Raw genomic sequence first — 23,697 nt, 5'->3', positions numbered from 1 at the left:
TTGTGACATCTTGGGCAGTATGGCCTGTGACATTTTCTATGGGAAAATGTGAGAATTATAATGATTAAAAAAGGGACGTTTTCATTGATTTTGCTATGAATGCTAGACTTTGATGGAAATTCAGGAAGGAATCCAACTTTTAAAATATTTAGCTCCTCTCTTAATGCCTACATAAACATGTCAACTGATATCTTAAGTGTGGATGCTTATTTGGATGATTGGCACCCCAAGAATAGCTTCTACTCTTACTGAAAAATAGGCTGCTGGCAAAAAATACCCAAGCAAGACATAAATTGTCTAATGGTCCTAGATATGCAACCAGTAGGGGCTCTCAAATTTGCTAAAATTTAGTTGTCCAATAGTTTTATTTTTCCTTTTGAGAAAACAACTTTGGAAATCCCAAATCATTCACAAATTGACTAAGGTGGGCCTACACATTAATGCATGGATTACCAAAAGGCTGAACACTTTCTGCCTAAAGACCTGTTTGGAATCTGTATTTCATAAGTGTTCAGGAAATATTTTGAAATATACCACAGCATTGCGTTGAATTTTTCTGAAATCCGTCATATTTTTCATTTGCTTTTTCTCTTGTATTGCAGTTAATGGGAACACTGTCAATGCATGTCAAATTTAGTTCACTCCCATCGTGTCTGACATGCAGCTAAGGAAGAACTAGAACATTCCCGGTCACTGTGGATACAAAAAGCTATTGTTGGGGAGGTGGGCGCTGCAGTGCTGGTTCAATTGTTGGATAAAGCCAGTTTGGAGTAAGAGCATAAAGAATGTGACTGTATTTACATCTGTGTTGCACGAGACAGACTGAGGTCCATTGAATCTCAAACGGAGTTGGCAGAAAAGGGATTCATAGTGAACCCTGTGCCTCCCTTATTTCTCCTAAATTTGCAAGTCTGTAACAATCTATTAGGCTTAAACCTAATGTCCGCATGGCCATACAAAGAGCTGACGTATTCTTAATGACCCTCGCGTTATAACACAGCTCCGCTCAAGACAAGCAGGCTATTATAAATTTCCAATATCATGTCGCGCTATAAAGTGAGTCCGTGTTTAGAAATAAGATACTTCAACTTTATTATAGTGAAAAGATCAAATTGATCAAATTATACATTATAAATAGTCCATTCAAATTGCTAGTTGATCTCCACTGTGAAAGTAACACACAATACACCCGAGATGGGTGATGAGAGAAAAGGTTTGCCTTACACCTCCACACACACTGCCGCTTACCGACTCCTGTTGATCTTAGTTATAGGAGATCACACGCACCTGTTGCAACTCATACAGGTATGTTTTACCAGATGTTTCCCAAAAGAGTAATAAAAGGCTTCCATAGCTTAAAACCATTAGATATTTATTTCATTAAAAGTTAGGAAGCATTGCACTTACATTTGTAAAAAGCATCACATGGAGTATAAAACAACGAGCCGGCCGGCTCTTGATAGCAACCCGTGGTTCAGAGACTTGCGTGTATCGTGGTGACGTTGGTATGTCGCACATGCCTACGCGTTTCATCACACCTGACGTCGTCCTGGTGTGTCCCTTTTCTCTCATCAACATTCTCGGGTGTATTGTGTGTTACTTTCACAGTGGAGATCAACTAGCAATTTGAATGGACTATTTATAATGTATAATTTGATTAATTTTATCTTTTCACTACAATAAGGTTGAAGTATCTTATTTCTCAGCACAGACTCGCTTTATAGCGTGACTTGATATTGGGAATCATTGACTGATGTGTGTATCTTGCAGAGAAGTCGCAGCCGTTTATATTCACCAATTTGTTATTGATCACAAATTTGTGTCGCATACCATTAGGGACAGCGCAGTAATTTTAAATTATTATTGACATAGGCTATTATAAATCCCATCAAACTTAATTAACAGAAGATTGTAAAAATGTTGACAGTATCATCAAACTTGCTTAGCTAGAATCTACACAGCCTGCAAGTGAGCCTGTCCTAACTGGCTAATTGCATGTCATGAAACCCATTGGCAGGATGACTCTTGGCAGGCATTATATGTTAGCAGGCCTGGATTATGTGATTCTACAATCCACATTTATCAGAATGGGGTTGGTGACCTAGAAGTAAGCAAAACTACAGTGCTACTGGAACACACAGATGACTACCATGGGGAAGTGAGAGTTAATGTGTGGGAACAATAGAATGATGGCTGCTTCCCTAAGCCAGGTTCTGAGAACCTAATACACATTAGAAAAAAAAAGTGCCTCCATTTAAATGCAAGCTGTAATAAAATGTGGCATTAAGAATATTTAATTTATAATTGCACTCATAAGATATAGGTAGGTAGTGTGCATGTCGTCCCTAGGAGTGTGGTCATCAGAGGAACTGCAGGGATGGGCAGCAAGCGGCTGGTGTAGGCGGAGTGGTGCTAGGAAGTGGCAGGACGTTAGTCAGCAGCTGGATCGAAAAACATGAAGACCGCTGTGTGCTGGACCACAGGCTAATCCGGCTGTGTGACAGCTTCTGTATTTTTGCAGCCTGCTCGGCATAGATTGGCAGGACTTTGGCTCACCACCTATACTATTTGACCTACAGTGCATCCGGAAAGTATTCACAGCGCTTCACTTTTTCCACATTTTGTTATGTAATAGCCTTACTTCAAAATGGATTAAATTCATTATTTTCTGCAAAATTCTACAAACAATCCCCCATTTATTCTCTAGAGTCTCTGCTAAAAAAATAGATATAATATTTTGGGTCCTAAGTAATTTTCTAGCAGAAAATACTGATTTTAACTTGTAACCAACGAGTGTCAGAAAAAGGCTTAGTCTTTAAGTAGTTAAACTGACTTTATTTACAGACCGAAGTTCATCCCTTTGATCTAAAAGAACTAAATGTTGCAATGTTTCCTTTTATCTCCCAGTGCTGAGTAATGTTGATAAACATTAATCATTTTTTTGAACAGCTCTGCACTTGTTATATGAATGAATCCTGGAAATGCCCGATTTAGGATCGCGAGGGGGTTGAATCGAGGTTGTGATATTGTGTGTGTGTGTGTTTTTTTTTTTGGTTTTTTTTTAATGATTAATCATGCAGCTTTAGCACCTATGCTCCCCCCCCCAAACCTAATGGAGATTGAGAGGTCCTGCAAAGAAGAATAGAAGAAACTGGCCAAAAATAGGTGTGCCAAGCTAGCTTCATACTCAAAAAGACTTGAGGCTGTAATTGGTGCCAAAGGTGCTTCAACAAAGTATTTAAGCAAAGGCTGTAAATACTTAAGTACTTTTTTTAAAACATTTTTAATAGATTTGCAAAGATTTCAAACAAACTTCTTTTAGGTTGTCATTATGGGGTATTGTTTGTAGAATTTTGAGGAAAATAATGAATTTATTCAATTTTGGAATTGGGCTGTAACATAACAAAATGTGGAAAAAGTGAAGCGCTTTCTGGATGCACTGCATACTGACATAAAGGGCAATTCAGTACCCGCATCCCCACCGGCAATAATTATATCAGGATGCAGGGGAAAAATCCTATACCCAAGATCCTGTCATTCAACTCCTCTTTAACCATTCACAAACTGCGATACGTTGTGTGGAAATTAGTAAGAGTTCTGTGAATGGCGGAGAGTGCATCAGGGAGCGGCTGAGTGGTGTAACTTTTTTCTCAGTCGCAGCAGCTGCTGTTAAAACTGTCACTCAGAGCAGTATCTGTATATTTACTGTGTGTGTGTGTGTGTGTGTGTGTGTGTGTGTGTGTGTGTGTGTGTGTGTGTACACACACAATTCCATAACACTAACTGTGTTTGATGCTGTGCCCACCCCCCAAATATATAATAACTAAGGCTGGCCATACACCATACAATTTTCTTATTCAATTTCCTTTAGTTTTACCTACAACTGTAATGTAGTGCCTGGTTGCATACAAATTTAAAAGGGTTTAGATTTGACCTCATATTATATGGTTATGGTAAATCTAAAGGAAAGTTGAACAATAAAATTGTATTGTGGATGGCCAGCCTTACTGTGTTTGATGCTGTGCCCCCCCCCCCCCCAATATTAATATATATAATTTACATAATTTCAGTATCTCCCAAAAGTGAGTACACCCCTCACATTTTTGTAAATATTTTATTATATCTTTTCATGTGATAACACTTTGCTACAATGTAAAGTAGTGAGTGTACAGCTTGTATAACAGTGTAAATTTGCTGTCCCCTCAAAATAACTCCACACACAGCCATTAATGTCTAAACTGCTGGCAACAAAAGTGAGTACACCCCTAAGTGAAAATGTTCACAGGTTGCCACTGGAGTCCTCTTCCACGCCTTCATGACGACATCACGGAGCTGGTGGATGTTAGAGATCTTGCGCTTCTCCACCTTCTGTTTGAGGATGCCCCACAAATGCTCAATAGGGTTTAAGTCTGGAGACATGTTTGGCCAGTCCATCATCTTTACCCTCAGCTTCTTTAGCAAGGCTGTGGTCATCTTGGAGGTGTGTTTGGGGTCATTATCATATTGGAATACTGCCCTGTGGCCCAGTCTCCGAAGGGAGGGGAGCATGCTCTGCTTCATTATGTCACAGTACATATTGGCATTTATGGTTCCCTCAATGAACTGTAGCTCCCCAGTGCCGGCAGCACTCATGCAGCCCCAGACCATGACACTCCCACCACCATGCTTGACTGTAGGCAAGACACACTTGTCTTTGTACTCCTCACCTGGTTGCCGCCACACACGCTTGACACCATCTGAACCAAATAAGTTTATCTTGGTCTCATCAGACCACAGGACACCGTTCCAGTAATCCATTTCCTTAGTCTGCTTGTCTTCAGCAAACTGTTTGCGGGCTTTTTTGTGAATCGCCTTTAGAAGAGGCTTCCTTCTGGGATGACAACCATGTAGACCAATTTGATGCAGTGTGCGGCATATGGTCTGAGCACTGACAGGCTGACCTCACTCCCCTTCAAACTCTGCAGCAATGCTGGCAGCAATCATACGTCTATTAACCAAAGACAACCTGTGGATATGACACGGAGTACTTGCACTCAACTTCTTTGGTCGACCATAGCAAGACCTGTTCTGAGTGGAACATGTCCTGTTAAACCGCTTTATGGTCTTGGCCACCGTGCTGCAGCTCAGTTGCAGGGTCTTGGAAATCTTCTTATAGCCTAGGCCATCTTTATGTAGAGCAACAGTTCTTTCTTTCAGATCCTCAGAGTTTTTTGGAATTCCCGCCAGCAAAAGATTGAGAGCAGGTTCTCAATTTTTTCGGTCGGAAAAAGTTCCTATCCGAAAATGTGATCGTCTGTACAAATTCCTACGCGCAAAATTCCTACGCATGCTCGAAAGCATTGAACTTCATTTCCTTGGCTTGTCGTAGTGTTGTACATCACCGTATTCTTGATGGTCGAAAGTTCAGAGAACTTTTGTGTGACCGTGTGTATGCAAGGCAAGCTTGAGTGGAATTCCGTTGGAAAAACCATCCAATTTTTTTCCCACGGAAAATCCGCTTATGTGTATGCGGCATAAGAGGGTAGTTTCAGGAAAACTTACATTTTAAATAATGGACTTTGAAGCAAATTAAGGGACACAGTCCATCAATGCAGCCTGACCAGTGCCCATCTGCACCCTCACCATTAGGCATTGAGCAGGCTGCATTCATTGGCAATGGTTAGCCTACGATGGTCTCAAACATGCATTCTGCCTAGGCAGAAGTAATGCCTACGTTTTTATATTCTTCCTCTTTTTTTGAGGTTTCAGAAACTCCTTAAAATTCTTCTTAACTTTTTTTTTTATTGTAGGTGCTATTGATGTGGCATCGCGAAGTCCTATGGCATCTTGGTTCAGTGCAATGCTTTGCTGCTTTGGTGGGGGACTCTTATCATCTTTAATGCTAGCAGAACCTCCTCTAGCAATCTTGTCGAACACCACAAACATAATTTTTGCTTCTGTGGTTTGGTAAGTTCCACTATTACATGTATTTATTTCTCAGTAACTGTTTTTTGCATTCAACAAGCATTTACAAAACTTAATCCATGTACGGTACTTATATATTAAAAAAAAAAAAATCTAAACTGCCTCCCCTAGAAACTGTTACGTCAGAAACAAGTAATATTATTATTTTTTTTTTTTTTTTTTTTTTTTTGTTAAAATTTGTTTTTACACATTTGTAGAAGTGAAAATTACTTAACACCAAACCATTATATATTTTATGAATGCAGAGACCCTATGGATTAAACTAGTGGCAGTTGCAGCTTTTTATGTCGCACAATCTTTTTGCTGCTGTTTTTAAAATCTATAATTTTCAGTAAAAAATAAGCTCAAATAAATTTTAGTACGCACAATTTCAATGTAATTACCTAATCTACGCGCCTGCAAAATGGTGAAAAAATTGCAGTGACCAAAATTGTCCATAAGCAACACTTTAAAAGCCTTCACAGCTCATCGGTTCAGAGTTGCCAGTAAATAATGACTCTAGAATTGTTGCTCTCACTCCAGCATGCAAGGCAATACTTTAACATGTGTGACACATTTGTCGTTTTCATACACATTCGGCGCATGTGTTTTGGGTTTGTATGTGGTGTGTGTTTGGGGGCTCTAAAATAATGTGTGTACTTTACTTAAAGTGAAGATTTGCTATGTTTTAGGGGACATTAAGAAATGGTAATTGTTCCTGAGTAGTATCCTGAAAAATCTACCCTTTGTCTTTAATTTCACCTGAAAAATAGCAATGCACTTCGTGTTAGGAGTGTGCTTAGGTACTCTTGTGCCTATAAACTTATAGCTGTATGTCTGCACTGTGAGATCTAAGGCACTGCTGTCTGACTGCTAATCAGTCAGGAGATTTAAAGTGCAATTTGGTGATGTCACTGCTGTGCTGCTCACTGGTCTCTGACATGTTGAAACAAAACCCTGTCTCTGCTATTTTGGCCACCTTCATCAGTGCTGTCACTAGGGTTGGGGTCACCTGGTGCAGTAAAACATGGTGCAACCCCCCCCCCCCCAATAATTTTTGCATTTTGGGGTGTTGTTAAGTCATTTGCATTTTGGAATGTTGTTAACATTCCAGCGCAACTGGAATGCGGTGTAGGAAACTGCACGGGAATGTGGCTTTCCCTTACCACATTCTTGTGTGAAAAACCCTAAAACTGTGAAGCAATCTTATGCAGCCCAGGATAATGGCGCAGGGAACTCTCTCAGGGCCTGTTCACATTTCACCCTTTGCAGGAAACATATTTTACATTCCAAATGCACTGCTTTTGTGATCTGCAGTGGGTGCCAATGCAACTGCAGTGTGTTTGCCCCAACCGAATCGCATGATACAGAGGTACAATGCAATCCAGTTGTAGTGCATGCGCTACCTTTGGTGTGGTGCGTTGTGATGTGATTTCAGCCCATTTGAAATGGATGAGCTGAAATCGCACTGCACTCGGATCACATGTGATTTGCCCAGGAACACACAGCATGTTCCCTTGCAATTCATAGTATGAATGGGCCCTCAAGCTATGAAAAAGAAACTAAGAATCCAGTTCAAAAAGAGCCTATAAAAATCTGATTTAAAATTAAAACTATAAGGCGCTCCCAAAAGGAGAAGCGATCGGTCTTTAAACAAAACTGTAACACACTGCATCCGATCACAGCCTGAATGGGGAGGAGAGCTGGACAGGACATTGCAGACGGAGAGGGAATCTATTGCCGCTTGGCGCTAAGACGTCAACTGCTGTTAAAGTCCCGCCTCCTGGATCATCTCTTATGATAGACGTTACACTGGTCCAATTTCCCAACATTGGACCAGTGTGGTGTCCATCATAGGAGCCGATCATGGAGGCGGGACTTTGACGGTGGCTGGTGTCTTAGCTCCAAGCGGCAATAGATTCCCTTTGTCTCTCCTCCCCATTCAGGCTTTGATCGGATGCAGCGTGTCACAGTTTTGTTTAAAGATTGAGCGCTTCTCAACTGCTTGTGGCGGAAGCTGTGTCGCCTTTCTGGGGGCATCAGAGTGGCTCGGCTCAGTCGGCTCCTTGTGTCGGTGCGCACCCCCCCTAGCGACGCCACTGTTTCAGAGTTTAATCTCTTTTTTTTTTAAATGTCACCTTGCATGACACTCATTTGCAAAGTAGCATTCATCTGTTGGACAAAATGAAATGTTTTCAACCAAAACTGTAGACTGCATTTAAAAGGACCTAGCATATTGTGTATCTGCTGAAGTGTACTTTTGCTTAATTTACAGTCAATTTAGGTTGTTGTGGGGAACAACAAACTGTCAGAATGTGGAACTGGTTGCTGCACATCCAGAGACATATCTTTCAGTTGATACATGTACAGTATAGCTAACTACATTTGAAAGCTGACAGTTTTTTTTGACATTGTGAAGCTCGAGTATTAAATTACAAACAATTTGCTTGAAAATCACAGCCCATTTTATGGATAAAGTTGTATAACTTTAGTGCCATCTGCTGGCGTCATGTTATTATAGCATATGTATCCTAAGTGTAGCAGAAAATTAGAGATGCAAAAAAAAAATGACATTCACAAGACTCTGTCTGTGTTTAATCCATCTGTCTCAGAACTTGGATCTATGTTTCTGAAGTATTCAATCGCTTCTCATATATTTTATCTAGCTGTTTTACAGCCTATGTGTCACTGGTATCTCATCTTATATATTTGTCTGTTTGTCTTAGTTATCTCCATATAATATATTTTGTCTTTCTCAGCTATCTCATTTCATATATCTGTCTTTCTCAGCTATCCCATCTCATTTATTTGTCTGTATCTTGTGTACATTTGTACTTTAAAAATTGTAACATTTGTACTTTAAAAATAAAAATGACCGTGCTACTCAATAAAACAAATTTCAAGTGGAAAAAAATGACAATGCTTTGGGTTTAATTTACTAAAACTGAAGAGTGCAAAATCTGGTGCAGCTCTGTTTTTTTATTTTTTTGTGTCAAAGCTTAAAAGATAAGTTCACCTTGCTGAACACATTACATGGTATACCTATATTTAGGGTGTAACATGTAACATGTTCAGCATCAGACGACTCCTGCCCCCCGATCCCTTCCCCCTCCTTGTGGTAGTGAGCCAGGGATCCATCCAAACTGCATGTCATTGATTCACAGATCCCTGTGAATCGATGAACTACAAGTACTGACATCCTTTACAGCTGGCGGCTTGTAGTTCTGAATGGACTACCATGGTGCTGTTGAGCACTTTGGTAGTTCATTGATTCTTCCTGTCAGTGTAAAACTGCCTCCCCATACGATGTACAGGCAGACCACTTACGCTGACTAGTATGCAGGAGACGTGCATGGCATCAGTGATCTGCCGATTGCTATTTAGTAATACTTTCCAGGCTCCTAAAAACAAAAAGCATAAATGAGTAAAAGAGTTACGTAAACTGCGCTATATAAATCCTGTATTATAATAAAAAATGCACATTTTGTTTTTACCTGCAAAAAAAATGGTGTGTTTTATTATTTTTTGTTAAAAGATGAACTTTATCCTTTTAATTTAACAAGCTGAAGTTAGAAGCTAATTGGCTACCATGCACAGCTGCACCAGCTTTTGCACTCTCCAGTTTTAGTAAATCAACCTCTTTTTGTTTTACCGGTGGCCTCTCTGTTGGAAGGGGAGGCTGTGTCTCTCTCTCCCCTTCACTGTATGCCCGTCCACATGCTGATCCAGGATACTTATATTTTACTATCCTTGATCTCCTGTTTATGAATTGCCAACTACTGGTCAGTATTGAGTGTCACCTTACGGAGACTCTTAAGTGGCTGCATCATTGATTTTTGTAACAAGGCTTTAATAGCCCCCAACAATCTACCTTTGATTCAACTTAAAGTGGGGTTCCACCCAAAAAAACAAAAATACATGAAAAATCCTAAAAAACCCCCCAAAAAAATTTGGATATTTTTTTTTTTTTTAAAACTTACCTCTAAATGCCTGTTGCTAGGGGGTCCCTCGTAGTCTGCCCCTTCCAGTGCCTGGCCTGGTGACATCACTTCCCCCTCGGCACATCAAGGGCTCCGCTCTGCTCCCTCCCTCCTGTCAATCATCTGGGACCCATTACAGGTCCCAGGTGACTGAGCGGCCAATCACGGCGCGCGGCGCCGCTCGTGCATGCGCAGTGGGTGCCAGGCTGTGAAGCCACAGCCAGGCGCCCCCAGAGTTGCAATGCTGGCACCGCTGAACGGAGGGGGAGACGAGCGGGGCTTCGATCCCCCGCATCGCTGGACCCTGGGACAGGTAAGTGTCCAATTAAAAGTCAGCAGCTGCAGAATTTGTAGCTGCTGACTTTTAATTTTTTTTTTTTTTTTTACTGGACCCCCTGGGTGGAACTCCTCTTTAAGCCAGGATATATTCACATGTAGCCCCTCTGTGACCATTATTGTGGGAGATCTGGACAAAGGAGACCTATCCAATTCTGTGAATGCTATTCATCCCGTTCATTAATCTACAACAAATGTTTTCTTATCTTCATTTACTAATTGGCTAATTGGCTTGTATACCACATATTTACCAGAACTCCTGATGAAGCTCACAAATGAGCGAAACATGTCGAGTGGTATCTACTAAGTGTTTTTTTTTCTCACTGCCTTTGTTAAATTGGACCTTTAATATTGAGAGACTTGGTTTTTAAATTTTTCATAATATGTATTAAATAGATTAAATAAAAGATTTTTTGTACGGTTAGACTTTGCATACACTTTTCCTTTACTCCATTTACGTTAGTATTTCAAAGTCCCTGGGGTAATTTTACCCCATTCCCCCTTCTTAGGTGTTAGGGGGGCTGAGTGCGTACAGGTGTTAGGGGGGCTGAGAGCGTACAGGTGTTAGGGGGGCTGAGAGCGTCCAGGTGTTGGGGGGGCTGAGAGCGTCCAGGTGTTGGGGGGGCTGAGAGCGTCCAGGTGTGTGTGGGGGGCTGAGAGCGTCCAGGTGTGTGTGGGGGGCTGAGAGCGTCCAGGTGTGTGTGTGTGGGGGGCTGAGAGCGTCCAGGTGTGTGTGGGGGGCTGAGAGCGTCCAGGTGTGTGTGGGGGGCTGAGAGCGTCCAGGTGTGTGTGTGTGGGGGGCTGAGAGCGTCCAGGTGTGTGTGTGGGGCTGAGAGCGTCCAGGTGTGAGGGGGCCTGAGAACATACAAGTGTGAGGGGGTTGAGAGAGAACATATGTGAAGAGAGGCTGCGAGCTTACAAGTGTGAATCGGGGCTGCTGGCTTACGAGTGTGAGGGGGGCTGCGAGCGTACCGCTGCTGGTTTGGGATATCTCTTTTGGGCAAAATATAAATATGAAAGGACTGATGACTTATAATACACTATTCATTTTCATATATGACGTTGTAAGTGTTAAAATTAAAAGGTGTGTTTAAGGAAGGACTTGATGGGATGGCCAGTGGGCGGATTCGGTGGGACGGCCAGTGGGCCAGCCCTGGGGAATGTTGGCGGTCAGGCCTGGGGGGGCCCAGGCCTAAAGCTGTCTAAGGGGCCCCACAATTTCTGCTGGCTGCCCTGCCTACACTGAACTGAACCGCTATACTTTTTACATTGTATTTATGATGACTGTGTGACAAACTCACACTTCGTTTTTAAGTCAGTCTGACTATGAATATTAATCCTCCGGAAACTCCTAAAGCAGGGATATGCAATTAGCGGACCTCCAGCTGTTGCAAAACTACAAGTCCCATCATGCCTCTGCCTTTAGTGTCATGCTTTTGGCTGTCAGAGTCTTGCTATGCCGAATGGGAATTGTAGTTCTGCAACAGCTGGAGGTCCGCTAATTGCATATCCCTGTCCTAAAGGATACTAAAATATTAGATCTTCAATATTTTTGAATGACCTGATGAATGTTGTTCAAAAGTACTAAATTTCGATTGCTCTTAACATTTGCTTTTGGAATCAATGCAATTTCTCGAATGAAAACCACATTCACTAATAGAAATTTGTTCACTCGAGGAAAAATTTCCATCCTGCTTCTTTGAATCTTCCCATTGCTGTAGTTGAAAATGAACATCAGTTTGACCCCTCTAAGGCCCCTTTCAGACAGAGCAGAATCCGTCAAGCTGATCAGCCTGCTCAGCAGGGGATCTCTCTGCTGATCCCCACTAAGCAAGCGGATGACAGGTCTGAGTCTGCTCCGCTAAGCAGAGTGGGCACGGACACAGCCTGCTGTTCTCTATAGGGCGTTCGGATGGAAACTGACTATTTGTCCGATTCCATCTGACTGTTATCCGGACAGATGTGGAACCCAATCTGTCTGGTTTTTAACGGACCAGACCAGGTGCCAGCGGACACATGTCCGCTGACATCCGTCTCTCCATAGAGAACAATGAGTGATCCGATCAGGTCCGCCGAAAAAAAAGGACAGGCTGACCTGATCGGTCAACTGGTGTGAAAGGGGCCTAACATTAGAAAATCCAATGTTCTTAAAATGAAACATTTTTAACAAAATTTTTATTAGTATATGGCCAGCTTCAGAGTGCCCAGGGAATCATTCATATAATGGTTATTTTGTTAAAAAAAAAAAAAAAAAAAGTCATTTGGAACTAAACCATATGTGGAGTTAAATATTTTTAATCTCGTGCCTGTGGATATGTTATACGGTATTTGTCATGTACAGGTATCACATTTCCAAATGGTATGGGTTTACAATGTGTGAAAGTCAAAGAATTCCAAGGAGCCTAAATTGGTTTAGGAAATAAGGGAAGAACATGTTACAGCCAGGCTCATTTCCCTTCAAGGATTTCTGAAGTATGCAAAGAATCTTTTGTTGTAAGTTTCAAGTTGGGAATATCTGAACTTATTATATATTATGTTGCCCATTAGTTATATACCACTAGCTTCAGTTGACTGAACACTGGCAAAAACGGTGCTGGGTCCTTCCCTTAGTGTACCCAATTAACCCCAACCATTCTGTGAGGCTCCAGTTTTTTGCTAGTTTTTTTACTTGTTAGATGCCTTCATTTTATAGACTTTTTTTCCCTTACAATTTTTTTCCATCAGATTTAACTTCCTCTTTCAATTGACACTCCTATCAAGATCTGACTAGTTACTGTATTTACACATTAGCAGTTTCTGGATCAGTGACCCTCGATCATACCCTTTGATGTTTGCTTTTGTCACTGGATCCTGCATTTAACGCTCACCTTGGCACAGGGTGTCATACAGGTTCAAGGCTGTGGTCCATCCCTATGGCACACAGACCCTAAAGATCCCTCTGGGACCAGCGACATGCACAAGGTAAGACAAAAGTAAAGGGTTTTCCTGTACCTTTTTTTACATGGCTTACATGTCTTAATGGCATTGTAATAAACACAACAAGACATATAGGAGCTGCTGTGTACACAAGAGGTTCAGTGGGCACAAGTGCAGGGAGACTTGCACTCTTAGTATTTTATCCAAGCTGTATTGTCCCACTAATTATAATGTTCATAACTGCCTGCCATTTTCTGATAACGCAAGATGATCGTTTTCCATGCAACTTGGAACTTAGCATCTGGGTAACCATGACTCCTCCTTGGGAGATTTCAATTATATCTAATTGCTTTCCTTGCGTCTCTAGTTCTGTTTCCTTAACCCCATTCTCACTTAGGCTCGGGTCACATAGGTGTGATGCGGGAACGCTGCAAATCCACTGCGGGTTCCCGCATCGCGCCTGACTCGCAAGGCAGTTCACACTGCCTTATACGAACCGCTGTGGGTGTCAATACATAGTTAATGATACCCTCCGATCGGTTCGCATATTGTAGTGTGAACTGCCAGTTTGCACATGAATCGGATCGCATGGGTGTGAGCACCCATACGATCTGATTCTGGTGCAGGCCAAAAAAAGGGTCCTGCATGATTTTGATTCGAATGTTGTGCAAATTTAGCCATACAATCTGTATGGCTGAAATCGCATCGCACAGACCTTGCATGTGATTTGCAGTGCGGTGTGAATCACATGCGATCTCACACAGTGCACCAGTGTGAACCCAGCTTTATGGTTACAGTGGGTGTTGGTCTTTTCCTACTTGGGAAAGGATGTCAGAGCTTACCAACTCCTACATAGGAGCTCCTGTCCTTTAAAAGTTTACATACCACATTGCATTAGATGCACTGGTATGAATATTTTGGTAGTCAGGCTTCTACTAGGTTTTCACCTGACACAGCCATTTGTCAAACCTATGGTTAGACTTGTAGAGACTCCTGTACATCTGCTTCAGAATATCTGATGCCTAAGAAATTCCTCTCCTCTACCATAGGCCTTTTGCTGGGTAATTTCTGCCTGCCCACTTTTTCCTGCAAATCTTTTCATACTAATGTTGATGGCATTGTCCCCAACCCCTCGGATAACCGTGAGTTTGTGGCTATAGGCCTCCAAGCGCCTGAAATTGCTCATCCAATACCTGACGCCTGATGTTTTCCATACTCCCCAAAGGCTGTGCCTACATTCCTTTAGAAGCATTTTTTTCCCTTACAGTTTATTGTCTAAGTACTATCATGTCTTCAGACACCCTCTTCAGCATGACAATTTGTCTATGCCTGATTCTTTAGAAAAAAAACTTTTAAGACTTTTTTTCAAGGCATCACCTTTTGAGATGGTTTTTGCTCTTATGTGGATTCTTCTAAAGACACCACAGAGTAGTTCTTTTCTATTGGGCATCTAGTTCCTAATCAACTCTACTTGAAGAGATGACTTGCACAATGTGGAAACCAACTAACCTGTCTTGCCATTAATTCATCTTCCTTGCTTAACCCTCAAGCCTTGTCCTAAGCTCCAACACCTTGCCTACTGGGCACTTTTACCCCGTTCCTGCCCAGGCCGTTTTTCAGCTTTCAGCACTGTTACACATTGACAATTGCGCAGTCATGCAATACTGCACCCAAACTCAATTTTTATCAATTTTTTTCACACAAATGAAACTTCTTTTGGTGGTATTTAATCACCACCGGGTTTTTTATTTTTAGCTAAATAAATGAATCAAGACTGAAAATTGTGAAGAAAAACCACAAAACTTTTTCATAGTTTGTTACAAAATTTTGCAAACAAGTACTTTTCCTCCTTCATTGATGTGCGCTGATGAAGCTGCACTGATCAGGCGACATTGATGGGCACTGGTAGGCTGTACTGATACGCGGCACTCATGAGGGGGCACAGATTGGTAGCACTGGTGGGCACTGTTGGGACTGCACTGATAAGGACACTGATGTTCAGTGCCCTGATTATCAGTGTACGTGTCCCCTTTACAGAAGCCAGTTATCGGCTCTCTTCTTTCTCGCGCTGACAGTGTGAGGAAAGGAGTGCCGATAACCGGCTTCTATTTACATTTCAGATCAGCTGTGATCGGACAAGACTGATCATGTGGTAAAAAGCTGCTGATTGGCTCTTTACCTCAATCTGTGATCACCAGTGTCCAGGTAAAACTGTGATCACAGTGTGCGCTGCCCACGCCTCGCAGTGGGTGCGATCACATGAGGTTGTCATGGCAGCCTCCCAGCACTAGCCATCTGCACTGTAGCTGTCATTCAGCTAAAACGTGGTCAGCAAATGGTTAAGGTGTTTAATCTGTCTTCCTCTGCCTATGTTTTGACTTTGATAGGGGGTATATTACCATATTGTATCAAAAACAGTTTACCCCTGTTTCCAGGGTTTCTCCACCTAATAGTCCACAGCCGTTTTGATCCATGCTTTCTGTGCTCAGCTATCCGCATTATCCTATAGATGTATGAAAGCCTGGACGAGCAATTTGCAAATATCCTTACCACTCAGCTATTCTCTAAGTTGGCACTTTCAATCCTTATGTTGAATGCCCCCCTTTACGTCCAAATTTTAGCACAAGATGTTTCTTCTGCTTGGTAATCTTTGGGAAAACCGCTCATTGATTAATGAGTTTGTTATTTTTACCTCATTCTATATACAGTACCTTGACCCGACCATACTTTTGACATTTTATTTAGAACTCTGTAGATCCTGGTCTACTTTCTATACACTGTTTCCCTATATCTTGATACCTTGCACTTCTGCAACCTTCTACTACACCACATTCTTCACCGGATGCTTCCAAAACCAAGTTTTGGTGGCTAGGTGGCTGTTTAGTCTCTGCTGCTGCTTCTGCAGGAAAGTGTTTCTCAAGGTAAAAGTTTTTGAGGCCCACTGGCCTTCTTGTTCTCTTCCTATGGGCCTGTTTCAGCTGTTTAGCCATGTTGTTGCCCACCCCTTGCTTTTTGCTTGGGGACGTCCCATGGTCTATGAATCCATTTCCGTGTTCTGTACTGTACCATAAGAGGAAGTTTGACATACCTGTAAATTCTGTATCTTAGAGTACAGTACAGGACACAGATCCCTCCCCTCTCTTTTTGATCTGTGTTGCTAGCTGACAAAAATGGAACCTCAGAGTGGGCAGGGTTATATAGGGACACTATGGGGCAAATCCAGCCATTGTCCAGTCACCTGACGGTAGCAGCATATAACCGTGAGTCAATTCCTGTGTCATGTACTGTACTCCAAGTTACAGAATTTAAAGGTATGTCAAAATTCCACTTTTTTCTTTTTTTGCAATTTCAGGTATATGGTATATTACTTTCCACATGACCTGGTCTACAGATTTTTTTGCTTCCTACCTCTTCGCGTTATTGCTGCTGCAATGAAGGAAGTGACCAGAACTTGGAAGATCTTATCTGGAGTCACACAGGCAGATAGCCGTTTCAAAGATGCCTGGCTTGTCATGATTGCAAATGGCTGGGCTAAAGGTAATGTGACATTTTTGATGCAAATTGAAATAAATTTAGTGTAAAGGAAGGATAAAACAAAACCAAGCTTTAACTACATCATGTCAGCACAACTCAGAGTTGTGACAATGAAGAAAATTCAACATCTTATATCTATGCAGTGGCATTCTTTTTGGAAGGAGGAAGCCGTTACAGCAACAAGGAAATTGCAAATCTCAGAATAGTGTTTTTTTTTTTTTTTTTTTTTTTTTTCTCTTATTAAATACCAGTACATTTTTCTGGCAGTACAAAAACACCTGAGGTATGACAGGAAATATTTATGAAATCTGTTTAAGGCTAATATTTTCCGTAATGGCCAAGGTTTTACCCTAGTAATTAAAAGCAGATTTATATGAAATTGAGCAGAAAAAAACCTTGTTTTCAGCTTCAAGCAATACATAAATTAAAATGCTAGATGGTTTATTATCGAATATCACTTACAATATGCTTACTTCAAACGTAACATCACATTTGTGGGGTGGGGGGATATTTGTTTAGAATCTGTCATGTTTTTATTGCTCTCTGCTAGTAATGTTGGTCACAAGGACAAAGTAGGGAGGGGAACACTATATATGGCTGCAAGGTAAATCTGGAGAATGTAGTTTGAATGCCTACCAGTGCTTGAGTGCTCCCAATGTTCAACTGTCCAGCACTCCAGTAATACGTTAACTGTCAAAGGTGGGTACTCGCCTGCCACTCGCTTTCCCAGACATATCGGATTTTCTGACCCTGTATCAAAATTGGTCTAAAGCCTAGTAAACACGATGGGATTTTTTTTTTTTTTACATTGGATCGAAAATGAAGAGTTTTTACTAAAGTACAAAAATTCTTGTACGACAGAATAAAAATCTTGTAAGTGATGTCATGTGTTGTAATGTATTTGTATTGTATTTTCGGACAAACTGTACTGATTAAAAAAAAAAAAAAAAATCATACGATCTGGTATTGTATGAGAAAAATTTTCAGGTTTGTCCCTTTGGAAAATTTCGGAGGAAAGCTGTGTAGTAATGATCAGATTATCATACGATTGCTTTGAAAGCTGTATTTTCCCCAAGTCGTCTTCCAGGGCAGCCCTTGAGAGATGGAGCTCCTCCTCACACACAGGAAACACGTTGCGAGTAATTTCTTTAAAAGGCGGTTCCTCAGGTCCCTGGTCAGTCAGTGTTTGCTCTGTCCAGAGGAGACATTTTGCTTAAAGGAACCGAGGGGCTATATCTCCCAAGGGCTGACCAGGACAGGTGTCCAGCAGATGCAGCGGCCATAACAGGTGGAATGGAGCCTCTGAATGGTAGGGGGTCAGTGGGCCTTACTGGAGCCGTTGTTCTAGCGTGGAGGAGGTCAGGTATGCAGCCATGGCAACCCTCCTTAGCAGCAGGCAGGAGGTGTCCCGGATTCCAGCTCTCTCTGAGCCCAGGCGCGGAGCTAGGCACTGATACAGCGTCACCTTGACTGGCTCCGGCGGGGGGGCATGTACCCACGGCTGGAGGCTGTTTGACCCGGAAGATGTGGGACTTCACTTCCGGGGGCGGACGATGTCATCGGCATGCGCCAGGGGAGCTGGTCCAGCTCCCTTAACCACTTAAGGACCAGCCTCGTTTTGGATTTTAGGTGTTTACATGTTTAAAACAGGTTTTTTTGCTAGAAAATTACTTAGAACCCCCAAACATATGTTTTTTTTCTTTCTAACACCCTAGAGAATGAAATGGCGGTCGTTTTTGCAGTGTATTTGCGCAGCAGTCTTATAAGCGCACTTTTTTTGGAAAAAATTCACTTTTTTGAATAAAAAAATAAGACAGCAGTAAAGTTAGCCCAATTTTTTTTATATTGTGAAATATAATGTTACGCCAAGTAAATTGATACCCAACATGTCACGCTTCAAAATTGCGCCCGCTCGTGGAATGGCGTCAAACTTTTACCCTCAAAAATCTCCATAGGCGACATTTAAAAAATTCTACAGGTTGCATGCTTTGCGTTACAGAGGAGGTCTAGGGCTAGAATTATTGCCATCTCTCTACCGGTTGTGGCGATACCTCACATGGTTGACCACCGTTTTCATATGCGGACACTACTCGCGTATGCGTTCGCTTCTGCGCGCGAGCTCATCGGGACGGGGGGGGGGTTTAAAATTTTTTTTATTTATTTTACATTATTTTATTTTATTTGTACACTGTTAAAAAAAAAAAAAAAAAAAAAAATGTCACTTTTATTCCTATTACAAGGAATGTAAACATCCCTTGTAATAGAAAAAAGCATGACGGGACCTCATAAATATGAGATCTGGGGTCAAAAAGACCTCAGATCTCATATTTACACTAAAATTCAATAAAAAAAAATGTAAAAAAAAAGTCATTTAAAAAAATGACATTGAAAAAAATATGCCTTTTAAGAGGCGTGGGCGGAAGTGACGTTTTGACGTGTCATAGAGACGAGTGGGCGCCATCTTAGCCTCACTTGTCTCCAGGCACAGAAGGGAGACGGACGCGATCGCCTCTGCCGCTACCGACGGCTCCGGTAAGCGGCGGAGGGCACCGGATCGCGGTGGGAGGGGGCCCCCCCTCTGCCACCTATAAAAGTGATCTTGCGGCAAATCCGTCGCAGGGACCACTTTTATCAGAAAGCCAGCTGCCGCATGAAAACGGGGATACCGGGGTTATGGCAGCTAGCTGCTGCCATAACGATATCCACCGTCAAAGTTTGGACGTACATCGGTGTGCGGCGGTCCGGAAGTGGTTGAAGGCGCGGAGAGTGGGAATGGCCAGTTGGTGCCGTTTTTTGTGCAGAGGCGGCTGCAGGAGTCAGCAATTCGCCACGGAAGTGCTAGGATGCAGGAGGAAGATGAGATCTCATCTGCCCAGGGACACAGGCACCAGTGGGACACAGGTAAGCACAGATGGGTGACCTTTTTTTGTCCATATAGGGAACAGCAGGCTAGTTGGTGGTGGTCTCTAGCAAGCTGGGGCACTACAGGGGGTTCAGATAGGGGGGTGGTAGTTGCGCTGTGATAGGAAGGGAATAGGGGGAAGGGGGAGGGGGACTATACTATGGTGCTTGTGACAAACATGAGTGAAAACATGAGTCAAATATGTGAAGAAGGGCTGACAGGTGCAAATGAATGGTAGACTACAAGAAAATAACACTTAGTAGTGCATACAAAAAGTACTGACATCTAGCAACAAAGAGAATATTTTTAAAGTAAATATCAGCGAGCCGTACACATGGGTATGTGAAGCAATTTCAAAGGTGCAAAATCCCAAAAATAATCAAATACAGTCCCTTAAACCGTGTAAAAAAATTTTTTTTTTTTTTTGCTAAACAAATTGATAGTATGAAAAACTAATAATTAATTAGTATCAACAAAAATAAATATATGAATAAAAAAATATATATCAAAATATATTAAATAGTCCCAGTGGTGAATGTTGGTAGCACACCAACACTTGGCAACTTGCAAATATAATCCAAAAATAAAGATAAAATAAACATAAAAAATATATATAAAAATATAATAAAATATTCAAAAAATGTGACAACAGTCCCGCCACAAGATGTGACACTTCTGAATGAAAATCCAAAAAACAATGGTGTAAATAAAGGGAGAGGAGTGATCTTCAGTGGGGGCACCTCCGTGTCCACAAGCCCCTTACCTTACAGCTGTAAGGTATACAGCATATATAATGGAAGCCCAGCAGATAGGGGAATCCAAAAGTACAGCGGATGGCGTTGATCAAGATTGCGGTATGTCATATGCAGAAAACAAGACAAACAGCATATCGTATAATTCCATTTGAAGTAGAGGACACAGGAGGGGAGGAAGAGTGGGAGGGGGGGGGGGGGGTTGCACTCACTTGTGAGCAATGAGCGCAGGCCTCAACCACGAGCGCCAAGCTCGTATAATCCCAAATGCTGGCTTTGAATCCTCCAAAGTGTCCCTGCTCCTCACCGCCCGTCATACAGCGTTAAGATGTGCGTTAGGAGCACGGGACGTTGCCACACAATAGCTGGATGTGACGAGCACGGCGCTTGTGGATACATTACCCCCCAGCTGTCTTTTAAATGTAAGTGTATGATACTTTGGCCTACTCATTAAAGTATATTTTATACGGGATCGCGCTATGTGCGGTTCTTTGCTTTCTATACCGCACATCTTAACGCTGTATGACGGGCGGTGAGGTGCAGGGACACTTTGGAGGATTCAAAGCCAGCATTTGGGATTATACGAGCTCGGCGCTCGTGGGTTGAGGCCTGCGCTCATTGCTCACAAGTGAGTGCAACCCCCTCCCCCCACCCCCACTCTTCCTCCCCTCCACCCCCACTCTTCCTCCCCTCCTGTGTCCTCTACATCAAACGGAATTATACGATATGCTGTTTGTCTTGTTTTCTGCATATGACATACCGCAATCTTGATCAACGCCATCCGCTGTACTTTTGGATTCCCCTATCTGCTGGGCTTCCATTATATATGCTGTATACCTTACAGCTGTAAGGTAAGGGACTTGTGGACACGGAGGTGCCCCCACTGAAGATCACTCCTCTCCCTTTATTTATACCATTGTTTTTTGGATTTCCATTCAGAAGTGTCACATCTGGTGGCGGGACTGTTGTCACGTTTTTTGAATATTTTATTATATTTTTATATATATATTTTATCTTTATTTTTGGATTATATTTGCAAGTTGCCAAGTGTTGGTGTGCTACCAACATTCACCACTGGGACTATTTAATATATTTTGATATATATTTTTTTATTCATGTATTTATTTTGTTGATATTTATTATTCGGTTTTCATACTATCAATTTGTTTAGCAAAAAAAAAAAAACATTTTTACACGGTTTAAGGGATTGTATTTGATTATTTTTGGGATTTTGCACCTTTGAAGTTGCTTCACATACCCATGTGCACGGCTCGCTGATATTTACTTTAAAAATATTCTTTGTTGCTAGATGTCAGTACTTTTTGTATGCACTAAGTGTTATTTTCTTGTAGTCTACCATTCATTTGCACCTGTCAGCCCTTCTTCACATATTTGACTCATGTTTTCTGGTCATCTGTCATGTTTGTCACAAGCACCATAGTATAGTCCCCCCTCCCACTTCCCCCTATTCCCTTCCTATCACAGCACAACTACCACCCCCCTACCTACACTATTGGTTTGTCTGTTTGGAGCAGTTTTTTAGGTGTTGCAGCAGTGTCCCCTTAGTATAGAATTCCGCTGACAGCGCAGGAGTTTTTCACTTTTTCACTACAGGGGGTTCAGGTGTCACTGGGTGTGCTTGCTGTAATGGCTGAGTAAATGCTGATGCTTTTTTTTCTCATTGCCATGGACCCCTGTGTTTTATGTTTTGGCAGGCAAAGCCCACTCCCAGGAAGCGGTGTGCAAAATGTGCTACCAAGGTCCCCTTGAGATACACAGAACTGCTATGTCAAGTGTGCATAGACAGACTAAAAAACTGTTTGATGCAATGTACACACATATTTTTGGATCCGTGAGGGATGACATGGCTGCCACCTTTTTAAGGATCTTAAAAAATTCATTACAAAGGTAAAACCTCCAACATAGCCTCGCCAAGATCAGTCGCCTCAGGGTCACAAGAGCAAGAGAGTTAGAGAGATGGCCACCGACAGGTTAGTTTTCAAGCAGGAAGACGGGGAGAAGGAAAAAGAGGGCCCAAGTATAAATTGTCCCTTGAAGATGTAGAAGACTTACTTGGGGCCATATATGAGACTTTGGAAATAGAGGAAGAAAAAGAACTTCCATCAAAACATGTTCTGATGTACTAAAGTCTTAGGAAGAAAAAGTCCAAAGTATTTCCGGTCCACCAGGTGATGTCTGACATCGTGAGGAATGAGTGGGCAGACACAGAAAAGAAGCCCTTCTTTGCAGCTAGTCATAAGAAGCGGTCTCCTTTTCAGTGACAATCCACAAGAGGCATGGAATAAAAGCCCTAAATTAGATGCGTCACTATTGAAAGTCTCCAAAAAATCCTCATTGGCCTTTGAAGACATGGGACATCTAAAAGATGGTATGCCCAAGAGGGACGACATTATCCTAAGAGCCTGAGAAACAAGTGTTGCCAGCCTGAAGCCCGCACTTGCCACCACTTGCGTGGCAAGAAATCTTGATTTTTGGCTCACAACTTCAGGATCATATCAAAAATGGTACCTCTAGGGAAGAGATTTTGAAAACCCTATCGGTTCTCTTCAAGGCGGTTACATAACGGATGTGTTCGCAGAATCCGTCAAAAATTTTCCGGTGATCTTCTATTCGGAACAGGCTTGGACGCAGCCTTAGAAAAAACGGTGGACAGGAGGAAAGCCTTCCCGGTAGAGAAGCACAAACCTCCACAAAAGAGGTTTTTTTGTGGGTGAAGAGAGTGTCTGCAAGAAGACAAGAGTACCCAAAAAAGCACTGGGCGGGTCACAAAGGGAAGCCAAAGAGTAACGTCCTCTTTGGCTCTTCTAGTCAAGCCTCAAAACAATGACAACAGAACGCCAGTAGGGGGAAGGCTGGCTACCTTCTTACCTCAATGGCAGAAGACGACAGCCAATCATTTCATTCTAGACATTCGCAAGGAGTTACTCCCTGGAATTCAATTGTCATCCTCCAGAGAGATTTCTATTAACAAAACTTCCCAGGGATTCCAAAAATAGCAAGGGCTCTCCCATTGTTGCTGGGGGAGATGGTAGACCAGAAAGTCCTTACTCCAGTCCCAGAGGAAGAAAAACGAAATGGTTTTTACTCTCACGTTTTTGTTTTCAAAAAACCTTCCGGGAAGTTTTGATTGATATTAAATCTAAAACCCCTGTACCAAGCGATACAATACCAAAAATTCTGCATGGAATCCATATTTTCACTCAAACAGTTCCAACCAGGAACTTTAATGGCGACCATGGACCTCAGGGATGCCTACCTCCACATTTCCATACGAGAAGAATCCCAGAGATACCTGAGGTTGGCGGTGCAGATG

The 23,697-nt window shown here is 42.1% G+C and overlaps 1 protein-coding gene across 1 annotated transcript in view; it reads left to right on the top strand.

The window, feature by feature from the left end:
* TMEM38B (transmembrane protein 38B) overlaps positions 1–23,697 on the top strand; it is an 81,421-nt gene that overhangs the window by 38,600 nt on the left and 19,124 nt on the right. Inside the window, exons 2-3 of the mRNA XM_073636159.1 lie at positions 5,790–5,946; positions 16,528–16,712. Coding sequence (XP_073492260.1) covers positions 5,790–5,946; positions 16,528–16,712 — 342 coding nt within the window. The remainder of the gene's footprint in view (positions 1–5,789; positions 5,947–16,527; positions 16,713–23,697) is intronic.

The sequence above is a fragment of the Aquarana catesbeiana genome, linkage group LG01, assembly GCF_042186555.1.
Source record: "Aquarana catesbeiana isolate 2022-GZ linkage group LG01, ASM4218655v1, whole genome shotgun sequence".
Classification (NCBI taxonomy): Eukaryota; Metazoa; Chordata; class Amphibia; order Anura; family Ranidae; genus Aquarana; species Aquarana catesbeiana.
Note: the sequence above shows the minus strand (reverse complement) of the source record. Positions and strands in the feature narration are given on the sequence as shown.